At 34.4% G+C, this 19,831-nt stretch overlaps 1 protein-coding gene across 2 annotated transcripts; it reads left to right on the top strand.

Moving 5' to 3' along the window:
• The first annotated feature begins 365 nt into the window (after positions 1-365).
• LOC149535128 (L-gulonolactone oxidase 5-like) lies at positions 366-8,691 on the top strand. Of its 2 annotated transcripts, XM_089805984.1 has the most exons (4): positions 366-625; positions 745-789; positions 5,489-6,354; positions 7,601-8,691. In XM_089805984.1, exons 1-4 carry the CDS (start codon positions 450-452, stop codon positions 8,458-8,460), a joined length of 1,947 nt encoding a protein of 648 aa, XP_089662110.1. In that variant the 5' UTR covers positions 366-449; the 3' UTR covers positions 8,461-8,691. The 2 variants fall into 2 exon arrangements, with proteins under 2 accessions (XP_089662110.1, XP_089662111.1); XM_089805985.1 differs by lacking the exons at positions 366-625; positions 745-789 and adding an exon at positions 1,865-2,074.
• The last annotated feature ends 11,140 nt before the right edge of the window (positions 8,692-19,831 follow it).

Here is a 19,831-nt window from a genome sequence, read left to right as displayed (position 1 = left end):
AATGTTATTATGCATATCATATTTTTAAATAATTTTTTAGATAAATAATTACTAATATCAATAATATAATTATCTAAATAACATGAATAAAACTATCTAAAATTTTGATCAAGTTCTAACAGAATATTAGTATAAATATAACATTAAAACTAAATTCTATTTTTCTAATTAAACATTATTTTAGTACTCTTTATTTTAAATTATTTAAGATTAAACAAAAATATATGTTTTTAACATATCATTGTAAATATTCAAATAAAATATTATTATTATTATCTATAACTTCAAGCATTAAACTAAATGTAGTTTTTGTTAATTAAAAAAAATGTAATTTCTTTAATGAGTCGTGAGTTTTAATTCGCTAAGAAACTAAATTTATTTTTCTGCACCATTTCGTGGAACTGGTAGTGGTGATCATATGCGCAGGCCTGTGTTCAAGGCCCATAAAAATGGGATTACTTAAAAAACCCAAATTATGTTGGGGGGTTTTTCATCTAGTTTACCCATACGTCAGACGCGCTCATTTCACAACCACTCGGAACATTCTTGAAGCCATTCCCATTCCTTTTCAGGGACAGGAGGGGCAGGAGCCGATCCTGCTGCAAATTCCTGATTTCGACAACAGGTATACCTTCAAGTTTTGGCTTGATAATGGATAGCAATTGATAGAATAAAATTGACATTGATCTTTGCTTCTAAAGCTCATCGTTAACTTTGATTGTACTATAAATCTATCTTGCCCAGGTTCGGCAACTCATACAGTTTTTCAAAGTTCCGCAACTCACACAGGTATTTAAAGTTCAAGTTAATTCTTCATTTTGGGTGATAGAAATACCCCATGTTGTAATGTTGTAATATAAAAAGACACAGAGCTACCAACCATTGTGCAGAGGAAGTGTTGATATTCGTCTCTCAAATACAGATGTAAGATTTTAAAAACTGTAGGTATTTTGGCTCAAGGAACCAATCTTTTACTTACTAATGCTATGCTCCATTCGTAAAAAATAGTATCCTTATACTATAGTTTCCTGAATCTCATTCGTAATTTATGAACCATTAGGGCCACAGGCAGAACATAGTTGATGTTGAGTTGGTTAATTTGAATTATTTTTAATTGAAGTTATGGAATTTTGAATTGTGGTGTATAACCTTAGGTTAGTCAGTGTCTCATTTTCACCTTAAATGCTGTAGCTATGTATTATGTCAGCTTGACTAACTTGATGAGTTACTGGTTTTGGATTAACAGGATATTTTTCCAATGGCAGTGAAACCCGAGACTTCATAACACCCAATCATCCCAATGATTGGTCTATAATTGTTGTCAACATAGGTCTTTGTACGGACCTTCTATTCACATTTCCTGTTATGTTGCATCCTGTTCATGAAATATTCGACATGAAATTGATGCAAAACTGGTTATGGAAGCTTTCTTATTCATTCTCATGGATGCATTTGGTATTGTTAAGGATTCTTCAAGTTGGCACTTTTTTTATCCTTGCGGTATTTGCTTTCTCTTTAGTTGGAAGCACAGTTTGTGCACTGCTTGCGTCTGTTTTCCCAGCATTAATTCATCATAAAACTTGTAAAGCTTCTCTAAATCTGTACATAAAGCCTTAAAACTTTAAAAAGCTCTCTCCATATCTACAAGCGGTCTTGGTTTTCATACAGAAATGGATGCTTTTGCTAGCTGTGGATTCCTGCCTGGCATGTCCAAGGTTTGGTTTTATTCTTTTTTTTGTTATGCACTTCATCAAAGCAGTCAGTGCATTAGTGGACCATATTTTACCAAGGGAGTATTTGATTATTCAAAATAATAATACCTTATGCCCAATTTGTTTCAGGTAGATCGTGACAAGGTTTAAAAAAGTGAGAGGACTGCAATTCTACTGTCCAACTTGGCAAATGCTGTATATTTTGCTGCACAGATATATGCATCAACAAGGAGTGGTTCATTAGCCATAATTGCTTCAACCCTTGACTCGCTCTTGGATCTCGTATCAGGATTTATTCTACATAAGACGCAAAAGCCAAATCCCTGTCTCTATCCAATTGGGAAAAAGGGCCATGCAATTTGGTTAGTCTTCTCTATTTCTTTTGTTCTAATATTTTTCCAGACCTATCGTATGCAATCGTTACCACTTTTTCTGGAATGAAATATTCATACCCTGTTTCAGAATTCCCATTTTGTCAGAGACAGGGAGAGTGCTAATGTTTGAAATTGGGCTTTGGTTAAACAAAGCTCATTTTTACATATTTTTCAGAGATTCATTAATCCAAAAAAAAATAGGTTTATGAATCTGGTCAAAATATACAAAATCTAAAGATTCATTGACTTCCAAAAAGAAAAGACGTTAAGAAATCTTTTAAAAATACATAAATTTTAATGATTCATTAACTTCTCTAATAAATAGGACTGACTAAAATATGTAGAATGAGAAGATTCCTCATCCTCTTGAAGATAAAGTTAACTATTAATTAACTTTTAGAAATTAGGTAACATGAAAAAATTAAATAACTTATTTTGATTGCACAAGAATAAAAGATTAGTTAATCTCTTTCTTGGTTAACTTTTGAATCCCTTACGCTGAAGTTCATTAATGAAAGACTTTGGTTTTTATCATTTTTCTAAAATGAGGACTATGGGGGATTATGGACATCTATCAAAAATTGATAGAATGATGATTTTTGATAAATATATAGCATGTTGAACATTTGGCAAAATGCTTACACAACTGCTTCCTCACCAAACGTAATTAATGCAAAGATAAGCATGTCAAAGGGCCCTTGGTCTATTGGTGAAGTTGAATGGCTTACAAAGAGCCCACTAGGGATCAAGTCTTGAAGCCGAGGTAGAATGGATACAACCTCATTCCTTGGTTCTTAATCGAAGAGGGTAGCCATGAGACTGAAGCTATTGGGAGAACTGCTTTATACTCTAAGTTGATTTTGAAAGCCTTCAAGAGTTATTAATATTAATGTTCCATATTCTGCGGGCCAAAGTTGGAGATTTTAACCTGCAAACAAGCCAAAGGAGGCATGGGACATGCGAACTAATGAAGTGCCTTGCATAATGGCAATGGCAGAAGGCAATGAATGGAGATCGTCATATACAAATTAGAATGGATATTTTCTATCATTTCTAATTAATCTTAGTTAATCTTATAGTAACTAAGAGTAAAAAAGTATAAATAACAAATATATAATCATAGGGATAAGTTCCGGCATTCTATGATCTTGATATGGTCTGTGTGTAAGCCTTTGTTGTGATGCAGGAACATCTTGGTTTTGCTCGGTGGCTACTTTGGAGATCATGGGAGGAGGCTCGGTAGTTGCTTTGGTGGATGCTTGGACTGGTACTCGGTTGAAGAAGGAATTTGGTGCTCAGCATACAATGGGAGCTCGGCATGGTCTATGGAGCTCGGCATGGTCTTGGGAGCTCAGCATGGTCTATGGTTGCTAGGCATGGTCTAGGGACTCGGCATGGTCTTGGTTGCTCGGCATGGTCTTGGTTACTCGGCATGGTCTTTTGCTGCTCAGCATGGTCTGGAAATTTGGTGCCTGTTGCATGTCATGTAACTAATATTCTATAATGAGTTAGAGGATGAAAATTTCAGAGATGGAAGAGGGCCTAGATTTCTAACTATGGTTCGAAGCTCGAGTTCTAATTCATCCGAAGCTAGGAGATATCGCAATTTTACTAAGACATCGATTTTGGAAATTTAATTGTTGTAGGAGGCCAACTTTGGCATTTAATTTATGTATTTGTATTTAATTTGTGTTCTGGGCTGACCTGTGGCTTAGATTGGTATAAGTAAGGGTTGTGGGGAAGTCTTTAGGCATTATTCATCCATCATGGAGAAGTGGAGGAGCTTGGAAGAGTGAATTTTAAGGAGGGCTAGTAGCTGGGGCTTGGAAAATAAGGAGATTGCTTGGTGGGCTTGCGAGCACAAGTTTAGATCCTCCTTGGAGATTTCTACCAGAGTGTAATCTGGACTAGCTTGGTTTTGGGATTGGATCTTGAGGGATCTTGCAGAACTATTACTTGCTTTGTATTTGGCTGTAACCGGGAAAGCCTTACAGCCCGGCACATTGCATGTAATCAGTTATATTTTATGAATATATTATTATGATTTGGTATCAGATCTTGCATTGTTGCTTCTTGTTATTATGTTTCTGCTGCATGGTTTTATAGCAGGGGGCTAGGACATCTCCTTTGGGGATTCCCCTGCCTTGCACTGCGTCGTGTTGTAATTATGTAGAGATTCTTAGATACTATAGTTTGTGTTATAATTTGTATGAATTTGTATTTGATACAATTATTTAAAAGTTTTCTCCTAAATATACATTTGCGCCATATTCTATAATAAAGTGGTTTTGAGCAATGACCTTATAGATCTACACATTTGTTTCATCTTATATTACTTTCCTTATTGAATCTTATTTCCTCTAAACATATGCATTTTCCTTTTACCATTTCTTACCTTCAAAGAAATCACATTATTGTACAAGCTTGCGTTCCTTATTTCATTACAAAACCATTTATGTTCAATTTTTTTTTAAATCACATGAAATGGATGTGTTCACTGACAAAATAGCTGGCAAAGCTTAGTATAAAAATAGAGAACGAAATTTAATGGTTATATTATTGAGCCACTTGTTCCAACTAATAAGAAGATAATATTCACATTAAGTCAAAAGGCCTTAAGAATGATAGAGTATAGAAAAATTTATAAACGTGTTCCTTGCGAGTCGCGAGGAGCCATTAAACAGGCATAAAAAATATGAAAATCCAGAGGAGATTCTGGGAGTTATATTGTATGAAATTTATTGACTTTCCGCAAGGGAAACATAGACACAGTCATTGAGTTTTTGCGAAGGAAAAGGATAATGATGAAAGAATAAATTAGTGTTCATAACGAAAACAAAATTGAATGACTTAAAAGAGATTAGCATTGCCTGCAACAATATCCGGTGTCAATGGAGTGTAAATACAGATATTGAGTTTCATTTAATATGGATTCTTTGAGTTTAACAATTAAAGTTTTCTGGAATTGGATGTTTCGAAAGATAGAAGGTGAGAAATCAATAAGATAGATTATAAGAAACATATTTTAGAAAGTTGATGAAACAATTAACATAATAAAATGTGTTCACCCAAAAGTTTTATATTGTCATTCAAGGCTTAATTAAAATAGGTATAATATCATATTATTTAAAGACTTGCCTTATGCATAAAAACAACTCATTGACATATAGAAATAGCATATTCATTTTTTTAAAGTACTTCAATTTTGAATTGATGTCTAATAAGTATATAATTGGTTCAGTACAAGTGCATTCTTGTTATATCTCTGTTTTATATAGTCACAAATGCCTAAGCTCTATAATATATATAGCATACCAATGCATGTATTTTCTTCGTCATAAAGAAAAGATAGGAAATGGAGAGATTGAGAAGCACAATTCTTGTGGGCTTTCTGCTGTGCAGGATCAGTTTAGCTTGTGTTCCACCACCATCTGTGGAATGCAATGGACACAAGTGTGAAGTATTCAACTACCAAGGGATTTGGGATGATCTTGGCAGTTGCAGAGCAGGCAGAGCATTCTTCCCAAAGACAGAACCAGAGCTTCTTGAGGCAGTTGCGTTTGCTGTTAAAATGGATAAGAAGATCAGACTTGTAAGCCGTTTTTCTCACAGCCTAAGCAAACTTGTGTGCTCTGATAAGAAAGGAGTTATAATAAGCACAGCCAAGTATGACTCCAAAATAGAGGTGAACAAGAGTGCAATGACAATCACAGTGTCAGCAGGAGTGATGATGAGGGATGTGATTGATGCAGCTGCCAAGGAAGGACTTGCTCTGCCTGCCATGATTTACTGGGATGGGGTATCTGCAGCAGGGGTGTTGAGCACTGGAGCTCATGGAAGTGGGGTTCTGGGGAAGGGGAGTGCTGTTCATGAGTATGTTACATCCCTCACCATTGTTGTTCCCACTACTCCTTCTCAGGGGTATGCCAAACTTGTGACTGTCTCCAAGGGAGATGAGAGTTTCAATGGGGTGAGATTGTCTCTTGGTGTTTTGGGTGCCATCTCAGAGATCACTTTTGCATTGAAACCCATGTTCAAGAGGTCCCTGTCTTACAGTTTGGAGGATGATGTTGGGATGGAGGATAGGATTGTGGGGTTTGTGAAGAAGCATGAGTTTGGGGATGTGTGGTGGTATCCTGCCCATGGGAAGGTTATTTGGGGAGCAGTTGATAGGGTGAGTGGGAATGTGAGTGGAGATGGAGTCAACAAAATGGAGCAGCTGGGGCAGCCAACTACTGTATCAGATGCTGAGGACAGCGGAGCCACACGTAACTTCTCATCTATATTTTTCTTTTACTATATAGCTTAGACAACCGCCAACCAAGTGAATATCCATTGTTTTCCATTTCTTTTTTGCTCATGGTAATTTGTTGATTTTGTTATCCATTTTTTTTTGAACAAAATTATTCAAAATTCTACCTTATATTATACTATCTATTGATCCTGAAATTGCATAGGAGGAAAACCTTATTAGCCCATTATCTTATACACCTAAATTATTTAGAATATATATATATATATATGGTAAGGGACATTAAGAAAAAATCTTATTGTTTTTGTCATAGGTATTTCTTAATTATAATCTAAAAATGCTGAATACATGTACTAATAGTGGATTATTTTTTAGCTTTTTTGATTGGTGATTGATCAATTTATGCACCACTATTGAAATATTTCATAAAGACTTTTGAGACATTTAGTCACAATAATGATATTTTTAAGTGAACGAGTACTAGTGCAGAAAATGGGCAAAATCTGACTTATACTTGAAGAATTCTAGGTGCACCAAGTTAACCTAAACCAAGTACTTTTCCTCTAGCCATAAGTATTATTAATTTTTTTTCTTTGCTTGTATTTTTCATGCATATGATTAGTTTGACTTTTCTCTTATGTACGTTTTGCTTCTTTATATGTGCTTTCAATTGTAAATTCTCAAGTCCCACCTGCAGTCAAGTGGTGAATTGGAGAAGCCTCCTTTTTAGAAGTCTTAAGTTAAAAACTCGCATTATTCAATTAAAAAAAAATTGTGAATTCTCCATTTATTCATCCTCCCGCTAGTTTTCTCCATCCGTGTATTCTTTTTTGCACCCTTCGTTGCACAGTTTAATTCACACAATGCCTACTAATATTTAAACTATCCATTTAATATCTACTTAACTATCTAACGATTTTGTTCATGATCACAACTAAGATTAAGTTGCTTGATATAAAATTATCATTTGTACTTGTGTTGTTTTTTACTTTGACTTTCTGTCACAGATACCTACTCATGCACAATTAATTTCCAATTAATTCATTCATTTGACATTTCAAATATCTTTTCTTGTACAAACAAATTATCCATCATTCCAATTTAAATACAGCAATGTCCTTCCATATTGTCTATAACCTTCAAACAATGCAAAGCAACTAAACAACAATGGGATTATTTGAAAATCAGTCCAACTTTCCCAGTTTTTTCTTTCAAAGTTTGGGAGGTTAACTTATAACGAGTTTCCCAATTTGATGATGCAGTTGATACAATTGAATCAACAAAAGACACAGAGCTGTTATGTAATCTGACAGAGCAAATCATGAGCTCAAGAGTATCAAGCGGTGCAGGGTTCTTGAACAGTGAAAGTGGAGGATTCATGAAATATCCAGTGATAGGATGGAACAATAGAATGCAGACCACAGGAGGATGCCAAGATTACTTCCACAAAAAGGAGCCCAACCCCAAAGTGTGCAAACCCCATCAGATTTTGGACAAGAATGAATCCATATGTTCATGGGATCGTCGAGTAGATGGAGTAAGAGGGTACGATGTAGAGATCTACGTGCCACTCAAGCATGCCAAACATGCAATTCTGGACGTAAAGAAAGTGCGAGACTTGAACCCACAAGCCCTGTGTGAGCTGGAGTTCTTAGAGGGCATCTCCATGCGCTCTGTGAAGAAGTCAAAAGCTTATCTTGGTCACTCTGAAGATGTTATCACTTTCGAGTTGGAATACTTGAGAAACGATGAGTGGGAGGAAGCAAAGTGGAACATGGATGTTTATGAAGAGATTGAGCAAATGCTTGTGGAGAAGTATGGAGGGACACTCCACTGGGGGAAATCAGGAGGTTTTTTGTTCCAAGGAGTAGCAAATAGGACTGTGAACTTGCCCAAATTTGTGAAGGTGAAGGAGGAAATGGACCCAACTGGTTTGTTTTCTAATGACTGGACCGATGGCATTCTTGGGGTTGGAGGAAAACAAGTGCAAGTGTTTAGAGATGGGTGTGGGTTGCACAAGATGTGTAAATGTAAGGAGGATAGACATTGCTTGCCACACAAAGGCTATTTCTGTAGGCCTGGAAGAGTGTGGAAGAAAGCTAGGGTTTGTAGGAAGGATTGAAAAGTCAAACATTTGTTTTCAAGAGAAGCAAAATAAAACACTTCATAAAGGGTAGTGGTGTGATTGGCATTGATTTTATATTTATATATAAAATTGGTGCCAATATAAGCAAGGACTTCATCCTCCATAAAAATAAGGAGATAGAGTTTGACCATTGATGGCAAGAATAAAGATACTAATGTTTTGTAATCATTGTTTTTAATTTTTAATTTTAAGGTGTCATTTCTCATATTCAATATGACTATTCTTATTCTTAAATATTATTCAAAGATTGTTAATTTAGATTTAAAATTTGATGACACTAGCAATAACACAACTTTATCATTATTGTTTTTTATTTATTATTTTTTATGATATTCTTTTGTTAATTATTACTTATAAAATAAGTCAAATACTTATGTTTTCATTGTTGTGTGTGTGTGTGTGTATAAGAATAAATATGTATATACACATAATAAATATATAAATATATAACAAATATATGCATATATATGGACAATATATGTCTAGATATACAATAAATTACTTAACAACCATGTAAAACATACTAAAAAATATTTAAAAACTAAACAAAAAAAATGTTGCCTTGCTTTGGTGTTTGGTGAGCCAGATACCTTATTGAGCCCACTTCCAATTGAAAGTCATAGTCACAATCAAAGTAATTGTGACTTTAAGTGGTTTTTAAAGTTGAAAGTTATCCAAGTACTTTCAATCAAAAGTTATGGAGGTTGGGGATAGAAGGAAGAAGGGTAAAAACTATACCATCATCCACCTATAGCTTATCCTTTGTCTCTATAATTTCCACCTTGCCTTTGTCTCCCCCAACAAATTGCTTTGGTTGATAACCAAAGCTTGCAAAATCTACCCATAAATGGGGTGGTGGCTATTGTGATGTCCCCACAACTCAATCGTCCCTATCTTCCACTTCTTCTAGATATTCCAAAAAAAATGAGAAAAAATGAGATGTAGCCCATGCTATTGCTAAAAATCCCAAAAGGGAGTGTTCTGTTGAAATTAATTTGGTTGACTTTGAAGATGACAATGACGGGAATCATAGAAGGTTGGGTATATTGGCCAAGATTTAAACAAGGATAAAACATGATGGCCAATAGGTAGATGGGTGCTAGAGAGATGAGTTGAGATTAGGAGCTAGTGAGTAGTGGAAGTGAGGAAGAAAGGAGATGGAGGTTAGGAAAAAATTTCTACTAGGGAGGAAGATGACATTTATGACGAGACAAAGGATGAGACCTTGGACTTGGAGGTGGGGAAAGATAGAAAGATGAGGGAGGCCAACCATGACTCTATACGTGTCTACTAATTTCACTATAAACACCTTTGACTTCATTTGATCCAAGGCCCATCCTCTTACCCATACTTCTAAAGACACCTCCTCAATGACTACTACCTCCCTTATGAGGACTAACGAGAAAGAAAAATATATGATTATTGCTAATCCTAGTGTGTTGCAGGTTCATGAGATGGTGGTATTAAAGGGAAATGTGTTGGTTGACAAGATTTGAAAAGAACGGTGGGAGATACTAAGTGGGAGATTTAAGCTCTTAAAGTCCAATTCATTGCTCTAGATGAGAGCTTAAGGATGTTGTCTAGGTTTGCAATCAAGGTGACTCAGGTGGTGGCCAACATGTTCCATCTGCTTCACCAGGATGAGGAGGATGAGAGTCTTGGCTTGGAGGACTAAAAAACTAAATGGTTTCCTAGAAGATGATTAGGCGATGGTCTTACTAGCAAAAAAGGGAAAGGAGAAGGCTAAAGTTTAAGATTTTGTTGTTTTATATTTTTTTTCTTTCCTTTGGTTCTACTAGAATGTTCTAGGTGGTTACTTTTTGGACTAGTTGATGATGCCTATTATGGATTTCAATAACTTTTTAGGTAGCAATAATAGGTTTTCTTTAAAACTAGGTATAGTTGGTTAGTGTGTATTTCTGTTAGTTAGAAAAATAATACTTCGGTGGTTAGTAGTTTTTCTATTGTGTTAGATGTGAACTTGCTTTGGCTTTGCAAGTTCTAGGGGACTATGTTTTTTATATAAAGGGATGAGGTTGCAAATGTGTTGGTAGTTTAGTTACTAGTTATATGTAGTGAATGGTTTAACCATTGTTTTGTTTTATAGGGTTAACCCCCTTATTTTTTGGCCACTTTAATATAAAAAACAAGTGTCACATAGTGGTATGTACTTGTCCTGATAGTAAATTGTAATGCAAATAGGGATCTAAGATTACTAATAGAAACAAATTATTTACTATTGATTATGTCAAGACATAGTAGTAAGAAATGAATACAAGAAACATGTGGAACTAGGCTTAAAGCCAAATAATAGTTTACAACTAAAGAAGAAAGCAAACCTCAAGAGCTCTTACACTCAACAGCTCACACATTTTTCATATTAGAAGAGACATAATTAAGGTTACTTAATGTAATTCCACACCCAGATATCCTTGAGGTCTCATGATTCCATTATGGTAGGGAGGAAATGAGCACAATTATTTCAGTTTGGTTTCTTCTTTTCTCGTGCTTTCCCTTCATCGCAATGTACTTGTGTAAATCTTATATGATGGGGATGTTGCTTTAAATGGTTAGATATTGGTTATGATAAGTCAATTGGTATTGGTCAAAGATGTTAGATTTCTACTATGCTCTTGAGTGTTCGCTCCTCAATTTACATGGATCCATTACTCCTCGGTGTGGAGATTTCCCTTTATTTATCACTTTTATTTTGACATTAGATGTTGTTGTCATCTTGAGGTCATATGGGACTTCAAAGTCTCGTACAAGTAAGAAATTCCTTGTATGGGGATGCAAAGACTTCTATGAACCTTTGCTGACTCCTATGAGCCTAAAATGTCACTTGTATGACTTGTGAGGAAGGCTCATACTAGGGCCAGTCCTAACTCATACAAGACTGATGGGTTGTTCAGTCAGAGGGAAAACAATGGGTATTTTCATGCATTTTGAGAAGATGTGACTTATGCTTTTGGATACCCTTTTTGGTCCCACATCTTCCTGGATCAAAATAGATTAGTTAGAAGGTGTATAAAATGTCATTTAATTATAAGTTGGCATTCTCTTCTTTTTTATACTTAAGATAAATTTATATTATATATGGTACAATTCATTTGAGATAGGGTTAAGCCCTTCAAGAGTTAAGATAAAGATTCTAGAAAATTTTAAGGCTTCAGGATTTCAGACTTAGCCAAATTTTAGGGTTTTAGGAATTTAGACTTAGCCTAATCTCAAGATTCAACACTTGTCTTTCAGCATGGTGTCTAGTAGATGAGTGGTTGTACCTTAAGCCTCGTCTTGTGCATGATCACTTGAGAATCTTTGCTTACTATTTATTGATTATGTTATGGTTAGTTGGAAATGGACTTATATGTTTAACCATGCTAGGAAGTTTTACTTTGGGCTTAAAAAGGACATCTTGTTTGGGATTGATAGTTCAATATTTCCCTCTTGGAATATATGGATGTTATCTAAATCTCCTTTGGGTACTCTCATGATTTGTGTGATCTTTGATTCTGAGTTATTTTGTGCTCAAGGATCTTTGGAAGTGTGTAAGACTTTTGCTTGTGTAAGTAAAACTATGATTTTGGCCATGTTCCTTATTTTATTATCTTGATTAGATGTTTCATTCTTATACTTGGTTACTTTATGTTGTTATTAAGTAACTTATCTTATGAAAAAAATTACTCAATGCATGTTTTATCCTTGTGTTCCAAGGATCTCTAGGCGGGGCATTACACACATACTATATAAATAGAACTATACTATAACATAATTTCTTATATTAAAGAGTTAAGAAAATAGAAAGAAGAATAAATTTATGCCACTTTAACTTGTAAGAATATTAATATAGAATATACTACCCATTTTGATAACTTTAGTGGGGGAAATTGAGAGAAACGATGAATGGCAAAGAAACTTCAATAATGGTGATTTTGTACAAAGGAATAGAAGGAGTACATGGCATAGAGGTGTATTCAAACCTGACCAGTCTAGGAGGGACTCATGGTACAATGCAAAAACATTACTATAGAACTTCCTGTAGAAATTGAGGAGGATCTAGTGTTATGGGAGAAATTGACAGTTATTGGTAGATTTGTGGGAGATCGATTGAAGAGAGATTTGATCAGAGATTGGGTCTAGGAGCAATAGAGTAAGGAAATTGTTATCAACTTTATCCCTAAGGGATTTTTCATTGTCATTTTCAAAAAATTTGAGGAATGAGAACATATCCTCAAACAAAATTGGATTTTATGGTCGCTTCCTCTATATCTACAACCTTGGCAAAAGAATTTTGATCCAACTCCTCTAGTGGTGTACCAGAAGCCCATATGGATTCCGTTGTACAATTTACCATTGGAGTATTGGTGAGACTCTAGTTTGGAATGCATAGGGAAATCTTTAGGGATGCTTCTAGAGGTTGATGAAACAATTATTGATAATGATTCCTATCTATATGCACGTATAAAGGTAGTGGTAGTTTAGTTCATTCATTCATTCATTTTTTGAATCAAGGCAATTGTTCTTGGAAACAACAGGTTAAAATAGAAACATCTTCCATGGTGTGTGATAGATGTGGCCTAAAATCCCATACTAGGGCAAACTATCAGGTTTTTGTGAAGCCTACCAAAGTGTGGTTGCCAAAGAATAAATTGTAGAAAATGGTTCAGAAAACCATTATGTAGGAACCACAAAATCCTTCTCTATCTGTTTTGGTTGCCACTCCAATAGAGGAAGGAGAATGTTCTGGTCATGTTTAGGGAAGGAGGATAAAATGGAGATTCTAACAGAGATTAAAAATTAGAAGGCTTGCTTAGATTTAGAGATAGAAAATGATATGGATTCATTGGACAACTTTCTATGAGATGATGATCTAGATAATATAGAATCGAGAGTCATAAGTCAATTGGCAAATGTTCTTTTAGGAAAAGCCAAAGGTGGAAGGGGTAGGAGATTGCTCAGGTAGTTAAGAGAGGAGAGGGCCAAGGAAAAAGGGATTGTAAGTGTGGCAGATTTCATGAAGAAGACCAAGGGAGCAAGAATCTCTCTTGGAGAGAAATGAAGATTGTTACTTGGAACATCAGGGGCCTTTCGGACCTTGACAGAAGATGCTTGATAAAACGAGCATTGTTTAAATCTGATATGATATTGTTCTTTTGCAAGAAACTAAATTATGTTTGGATAAAGCTCTTAGCTTTCTTTGTTCATGCTATAATTATGAAGGATATTTTCAAGCTTCCAATGGATTAGCAGGGGGTTTGGGATTATTGTGGAAGCCAAAGTTTGCTCAGATTCATGAATTGGAAAAACATGAAAATTGGCTATAAGGTAGAGTTGTAAGTAAGAAGGACAGTCTCACTTTTCATTTATTCTGGTCTGATTAAAATGGAGGCCAAATATTAGTTGTGGACAACTATATCTTCTAAGATATCTGATATTAGGGATGATAAATATATAGTTGCTAGAGATTTCAATGCAATTTTGGATCTGAAGGACAAGGCAGGTGGATTGAGAATGTCAAATCAAGTCATGGGTGATTTCAAGGATCTTGTGTTTAGGAAAAAATTATTTGATGTGGTACTCACTAATGGCAGATTCACTTGGACTAACAGAAGGGAAAATTTTGCTAGGATCTCTAAGAGATTGGATAGATTTCTAATAGGGCCATTTTGGCTCAACTCTTCCATCAGTTTGGATGCTAGCATTCTTCCTTTTTCCCTGTTTGATCATTTCCCTATTCAGTTGAGTTTTCTGAATAATGTTAAGAGTCCTAAAAGTAGCTTTCATTTCTATAATATGTGGTGGAGGGATAAGGATTTTCTAATCTATGTGGAAGGCTAGTGGAAAGATAGTAACTTTTATAAGGGCACCCCGAGTTACAGTTTTGTTCAAAGACTTAAGTGGATCGAGAATCAAATAAAATTCTGGAATAAGCACACATTCAAAAACGTTTTTCAAGAAAAGATTAGGGTGGAGGTTGAATTGGAAGCTCTCAATCAGATTGTATTTACTGTTGGCATGTCTAAGGTGAAATTCGAAAAAGAGCAATCTCTTAAAAATTAATTGATGGAACTATTGCATAGAGAAGAAATATACTGGATAGATAAGTCTAGGGAAATATGGATTCAAGAGGGGCATTTGAATACAAAATTATTTCATGCCTCTGTCAAATCTAAGAGGGTTACAAATTGTATTAACAGCATACAGAACGAGCGTGAGAGGCGTTTTGATAGCCCAAAAGAAATAGAACATATTGCAATAGGTCATTTTCAAGCTTTATTAGGAGCCTCAAATGATTCAGATACAAATAATTCTTTGGATTCTCTAATAGTGCTAGAGAGAATCATTATGGCTAATGATAACTCATAGCTCTTGTGGTCTTTTACTCTAGAGGAAATAAAAAAAGTAACCTTTGATAATCCTTCCTATAAATCAGTGGGGCCAGATGGCTTTCCTTTATAATTTTTTTAGAAATACTAGGGTTTTATGGGATCCAATCTCCACAACATAGCATAATCTTTTAGGAAATAGGGCATTTTATAAAGGAGTTGAATAATACAGTGATTTTTTTGATTCCTAAGAAACAAGAGTGTCTTACTATGGATAATTTCTGACCAATCTTGTTATGTAATGCTCTATATAAAATATTGTCTAAAGCATTGGCTAATAGACTTAAGGAGATTCTTAACAAGGTCATCTCTGAAGAACAACATGGATTTGTTTCAGGTAGAGAAATTGTAGATAGTAATTTGTACTCCTTGAAGAAACAAGGTATGATTGTCAAGCTTGATGTCAATAAAGTGAATGAAAAAGTTAGATGGCCATTCTTATGGAAAGTTCTTTCCAAAATTGATTTCTCACAAGAATGGATTAGATATATATCCTTTTGTATGTTGTCAATACATTTTTCCATATTTGTTAATGGTTTGGTTTATGGATATTTTCAAGCTACTAATGGAATGCATCAAGGAGATCCTCTGCCCCCTTTTCTTTTTGTTTTGATGGAAGAAGTTTTGGGTAGACTCATCAAAAAACATACCTCGATTGGAAGATGGAAAGGTATTTCTGTACACAATGGATTGGAACCATTTTCACATTCTCAATTTGCAGATGATGCAATTTTGTTTTGGGAGGCAACTACTTAGGAGGCAAAGATTATTAAAGAAGTGTTATATACTTATGCAAAGGAGTCAGGTTAGTGCATGAACATTCATAAATCAAAGATTTATTTCCTCAACACTACCTGTTGCAAGAGGAATGCCATCTCTATGATTTTTTGTTTTGAACAAGGTATTTTCCTGATTACATATTTAGGGATTCCTTTATTTGCAGGTCAAATAGATAAAATCTTTTGGGAGGACATTATTAACAAGTGTCGAAGAAAAGCTTCATCCTGGAAAAATAGATGGTTGTCTTAGGTGGGGAGAATTTTAATGATCAAATCAGTTTTATCTATGATCCCTATATATTATTTGTCAGTTTACAAATTCCCTAGCAGAGTGATTAATGGCTTGGAAAGCATATTCAAAAAGTTTCTTTGGGAAGGTGCTAAAGAAAAGAAGAAGATTCCCCTCACTAGTTGGGATACTGCTTGCTTGGCAAAAGAGGATGGGGGAGCAAGTCTTCAAAAAATGTCCTTACAAAATCAAGCTTTGGGAGTGAAGTTGATTTGGATGTTGTACAATTCTCTTGAGAAACCATGGTGTAGGATTATGGTTGCTAAGTACCTTGACAATCAAGAATCAGATAGGATTTTGACAGTAGCCAATGCATCAATGGGATCTCATTTCTAGAAACATATTTGAGAAAGTTGAGAGGTGATTACAGGGCACTTAACATGATAGGTTGGAAATGATAGGAGAGTGCATTTTTGGAGGGACTTTTGGAATGGTGAACCCTCTATTGAATCTTTCTTTATGGATAAAGTTTTGATTAACTTTATGGAAGCTTCAAAAGGAACATAGGTAGCAGATTATATGTTTTTTGAATCTTCAACCTGAACGAATACAATTTGGAGGAGACTAGGTATTGACTCATCACAACAATCCAATTTATTACAGAATATTTTATAGAAAAAATTGGTGATTAGATCTTCTTCAGTAGATAATTTAGTATGGTCTACCTCTAAATTAGGGACTGATAAAGTTAATCTAGGATATGAACTCCTTAGAAAAAGGAATTATAACAAATATTGGCCATATAAATTATCTTGGGGTAAAGGGCCTCTACCTAAGGCTGGAGCCTCTATGTCAGATGCATTACACGATAGGATCTTGACAGGAAGCATATTGAAGATGATAGGTATTGAAGGTCCTCACTAGTGTATTCTTTGTAAGAAGGCAGAAGAGTTGCACGAGCATTTACTTTTTTTGTGCCCATATGCCTACAAATGTTGGGATTGGTTATTAGGCAGTTTGCAATGGCCAATAGTTAGAAATAGCTCTTTTCTAGATTTTCTTGCTTTGTGGCCTATAGACAAAGCCAAATCTAAATGGGGTCTTCTCTGGATTATCAACCCATCAATGTTGGTATGACACATATCAAAGGAGAGAAATCAAAGGATTTTCAAAGAGGAAAGTCTACCAATGAATGAGTTAATACAAAGCATTCATGCAACAATTGAGGAAGTCTTCATCTCTAAGTCTCATGGTAAGAGATTCTATTTTCAGTCAAGTTGGGATTTTGATATGGAGAGGAGCTTGCATTCAATTTGCATAATGTAAAAATGAGTTTAAAACAGAAGGAACAAAGGAGCAACACAGTATGGCAGGTGCCTCCATTAGGTTGGATGAAGTTGAATTTTGTTGGTGCTAGTAGAGAAAACCTAGGTAAAAGAGGATTGGGAGAAATTATCAGAGATGATAATGGTAAGATGGTATGTGGAATCACATGAAGTGCTAGTATCACTACCAATAATTTGGAAAAAAATTCAGCTTTGGAAGATGGACTAAGCTGGTGTACTAACAATGGCATCTATAAGGTTGTTATAGGAGGCTCACAAATTATTATTAGCAGAGTAGTAAGAGCTAAATTTTGCAATTGAAACTAGCCAATTGGCTACCAAGGATAGATGCAAGTATCAAATCATTGCAGGACTTTCATCTTCAACATTTTTTTAGAGAAGGGAATAAGGTAATGAATTTTTTGGCTAATTTGGGGTTAGAATCCCTAACAAATTTGGAGTTTGGTTAGGTTGTAGTAATCCTTGTCGATCTGAGTGATGTCTTATCGATAGATGCAACTACTCTTCCTAGGGTCAAAATCAGATGATGTAGTCAAAATTAAAGGGCGTGCTAGGAGCAAGGTGGAAGTTGGAGTACTTTTCTATGGTCCTCCATATCTATTGTTAGATCCATTGTATCTGAGATATGGATTTGTTCCAAATTTGGTGTAGGTTAGGTGCTCATTTTAAACCCATCGTTCTTCATCCAGCCATTAAGGAGAAGAGTCATTGCGGACATTCTTGGTGTTCACTACAAATTTTCATAGGTGGAGGGGTTGGAGGAGATGCCAAAGTCATAGATCAGAAAGATATTTAAGAAGGCAAACGACCAGGAAAAGGAGACTATCATCATGTTGTTGGGTGTTGATTATTAGGGAGACGGTCATATACATGATGTCAATCTGGTCCATGACTTGTTCTAGCCAATCATTTAAATTTTAGGCCATCCTTTAACAACCGATGGAATGATACATAGGATTATTAATGAGGAGATGCATTTGGAGGTTATGAATGTCATGGAGCTGATTGATTCCAGTTTATCAGATGGTGATCTTTTGGGCTTATTTTGCTTGGAGGCAAAAGGTAAGAAAAAGATTGTGAAGAAAGTTTTGTCACTCTTTAAGTCATATGTGACGAAGGAAAATGATTTGAGTAAATTTGAGACTTTTTACCAAGCTAATGGCAATATTTTCTCCATGAAGGTTGCAAAAAGGATGGTTAATATCGATATTGGTATTGGGTACTTGATCCATTGAAGTTAGGTTGATTTAGTTTGTTGGTCTTGGTTGTTGTAATCTAAGAGGAATATAGATCTCTAAGATCCATATGTAAATATTTTTGGATACATAGAAAGGGTACTGCCCCCTAGGCAGAACTTGCCAAAAAAATAATTTCTTTGATAACTTTAGCTAACATTAGTATCTAAATAAATATATTTATTAATAAAGTCTAAATGTTGAATTTTTTTAATTTGGTTATATATTTATATTTATATTATAATAAATCATTCTTTTAATATTAATAAATATTAAAATTAGAGACATAATAATGTTAATATTCAAGTATATTATAACATTTTTAATAAAAAAAGGTTATCACAATACAAAGTACCCTACAATAATTTCCTATTGAATTTGCAACACTAATAGTTAAAATGAACCTAAGTTGCATTCATAAATATAAAAAGAAGCACCCAGATTGAGCATTGGCAAGAAATTACATTCAACAACAATTTGGAGTTCAACATAAGGTCTAATTGGGATCTAATAAAGCAACGGCTAGTCAAGGCCAATGATTTAATAAACATTCTTTATAAAAAAGAATAGTACATACAAAGATTTCACTATTTTCATATTGATTACAAATGGTTTATTTGGGTTGACCATACAAAACTCATAATACATTAAATAAACCAATAAAGTGTCATTAGTGTTTCCAATTCATTTACTAAGATGGTGTTTTTCCAAACTATGTGGTAGAGTTTAAGAGAAACAAGAACCTATGTGGCCAACTTCCAAACACAAAAAAAAAATAACAATAATAATAATAATCCAAGAACAATATACATTTGTATATGCAATAGCTTGAAAATGACTATTAATACATCTACAACATTGTACTTTATTTGTTTGAGTAAAAGAGTTTAATCAAGGAAAGAATGTGAAAATTTTCTCTTGAAAATGTTGTACTCCAACTTTCAAAATCTTACCTTCTTGCCCTTTTTCATGTGTACTATTTTTTGTTTATTGCAGTCACTTCTTTTTTTATTTTATTTTGTTTGACTCCTCATTGCATTGCTTCAATTCCTCTGTTTTGGAGATAAGGAAAAACCCTATCCAAAGTGGTGTACCTCATCTATTAACCCACTATTGTAATAATGGTCTTCTCTTATCTACAAGTACAATTCATTCTTTTATCTTATCTTAAATATTCCATTTGAGTTAATAAGATTTAATTGTATATTTAGATTATTAAATTTAGATGTAATAATTAAAGAATTAACTTTATATTTATTTATTTATTTATTTAAACAAACAACATTTAAATTCATAATGATGCAATTTGAACATTTCTATAATTATACACTGTATGTAGTTCTTTATCTAATGTATTATTTATTTTTATAAA

The sequence above is a fragment of the Cupressus sempervirens genome, chromosome 10 (genome assembly GCF_028749045.1).
Source record: "Cupressus sempervirens isolate cs-2001-9-10 chromosome 10, ASM2874904v1, whole genome shotgun sequence".
Taxonomy (NCBI): Eukaryota; Viridiplantae; Streptophyta; class Pinopsida; order Cupressales; family Cupressaceae; genus Cupressus; species Cupressus sempervirens.
This window is presented reverse-complemented; position numbering and strand designations above follow the sequence as displayed.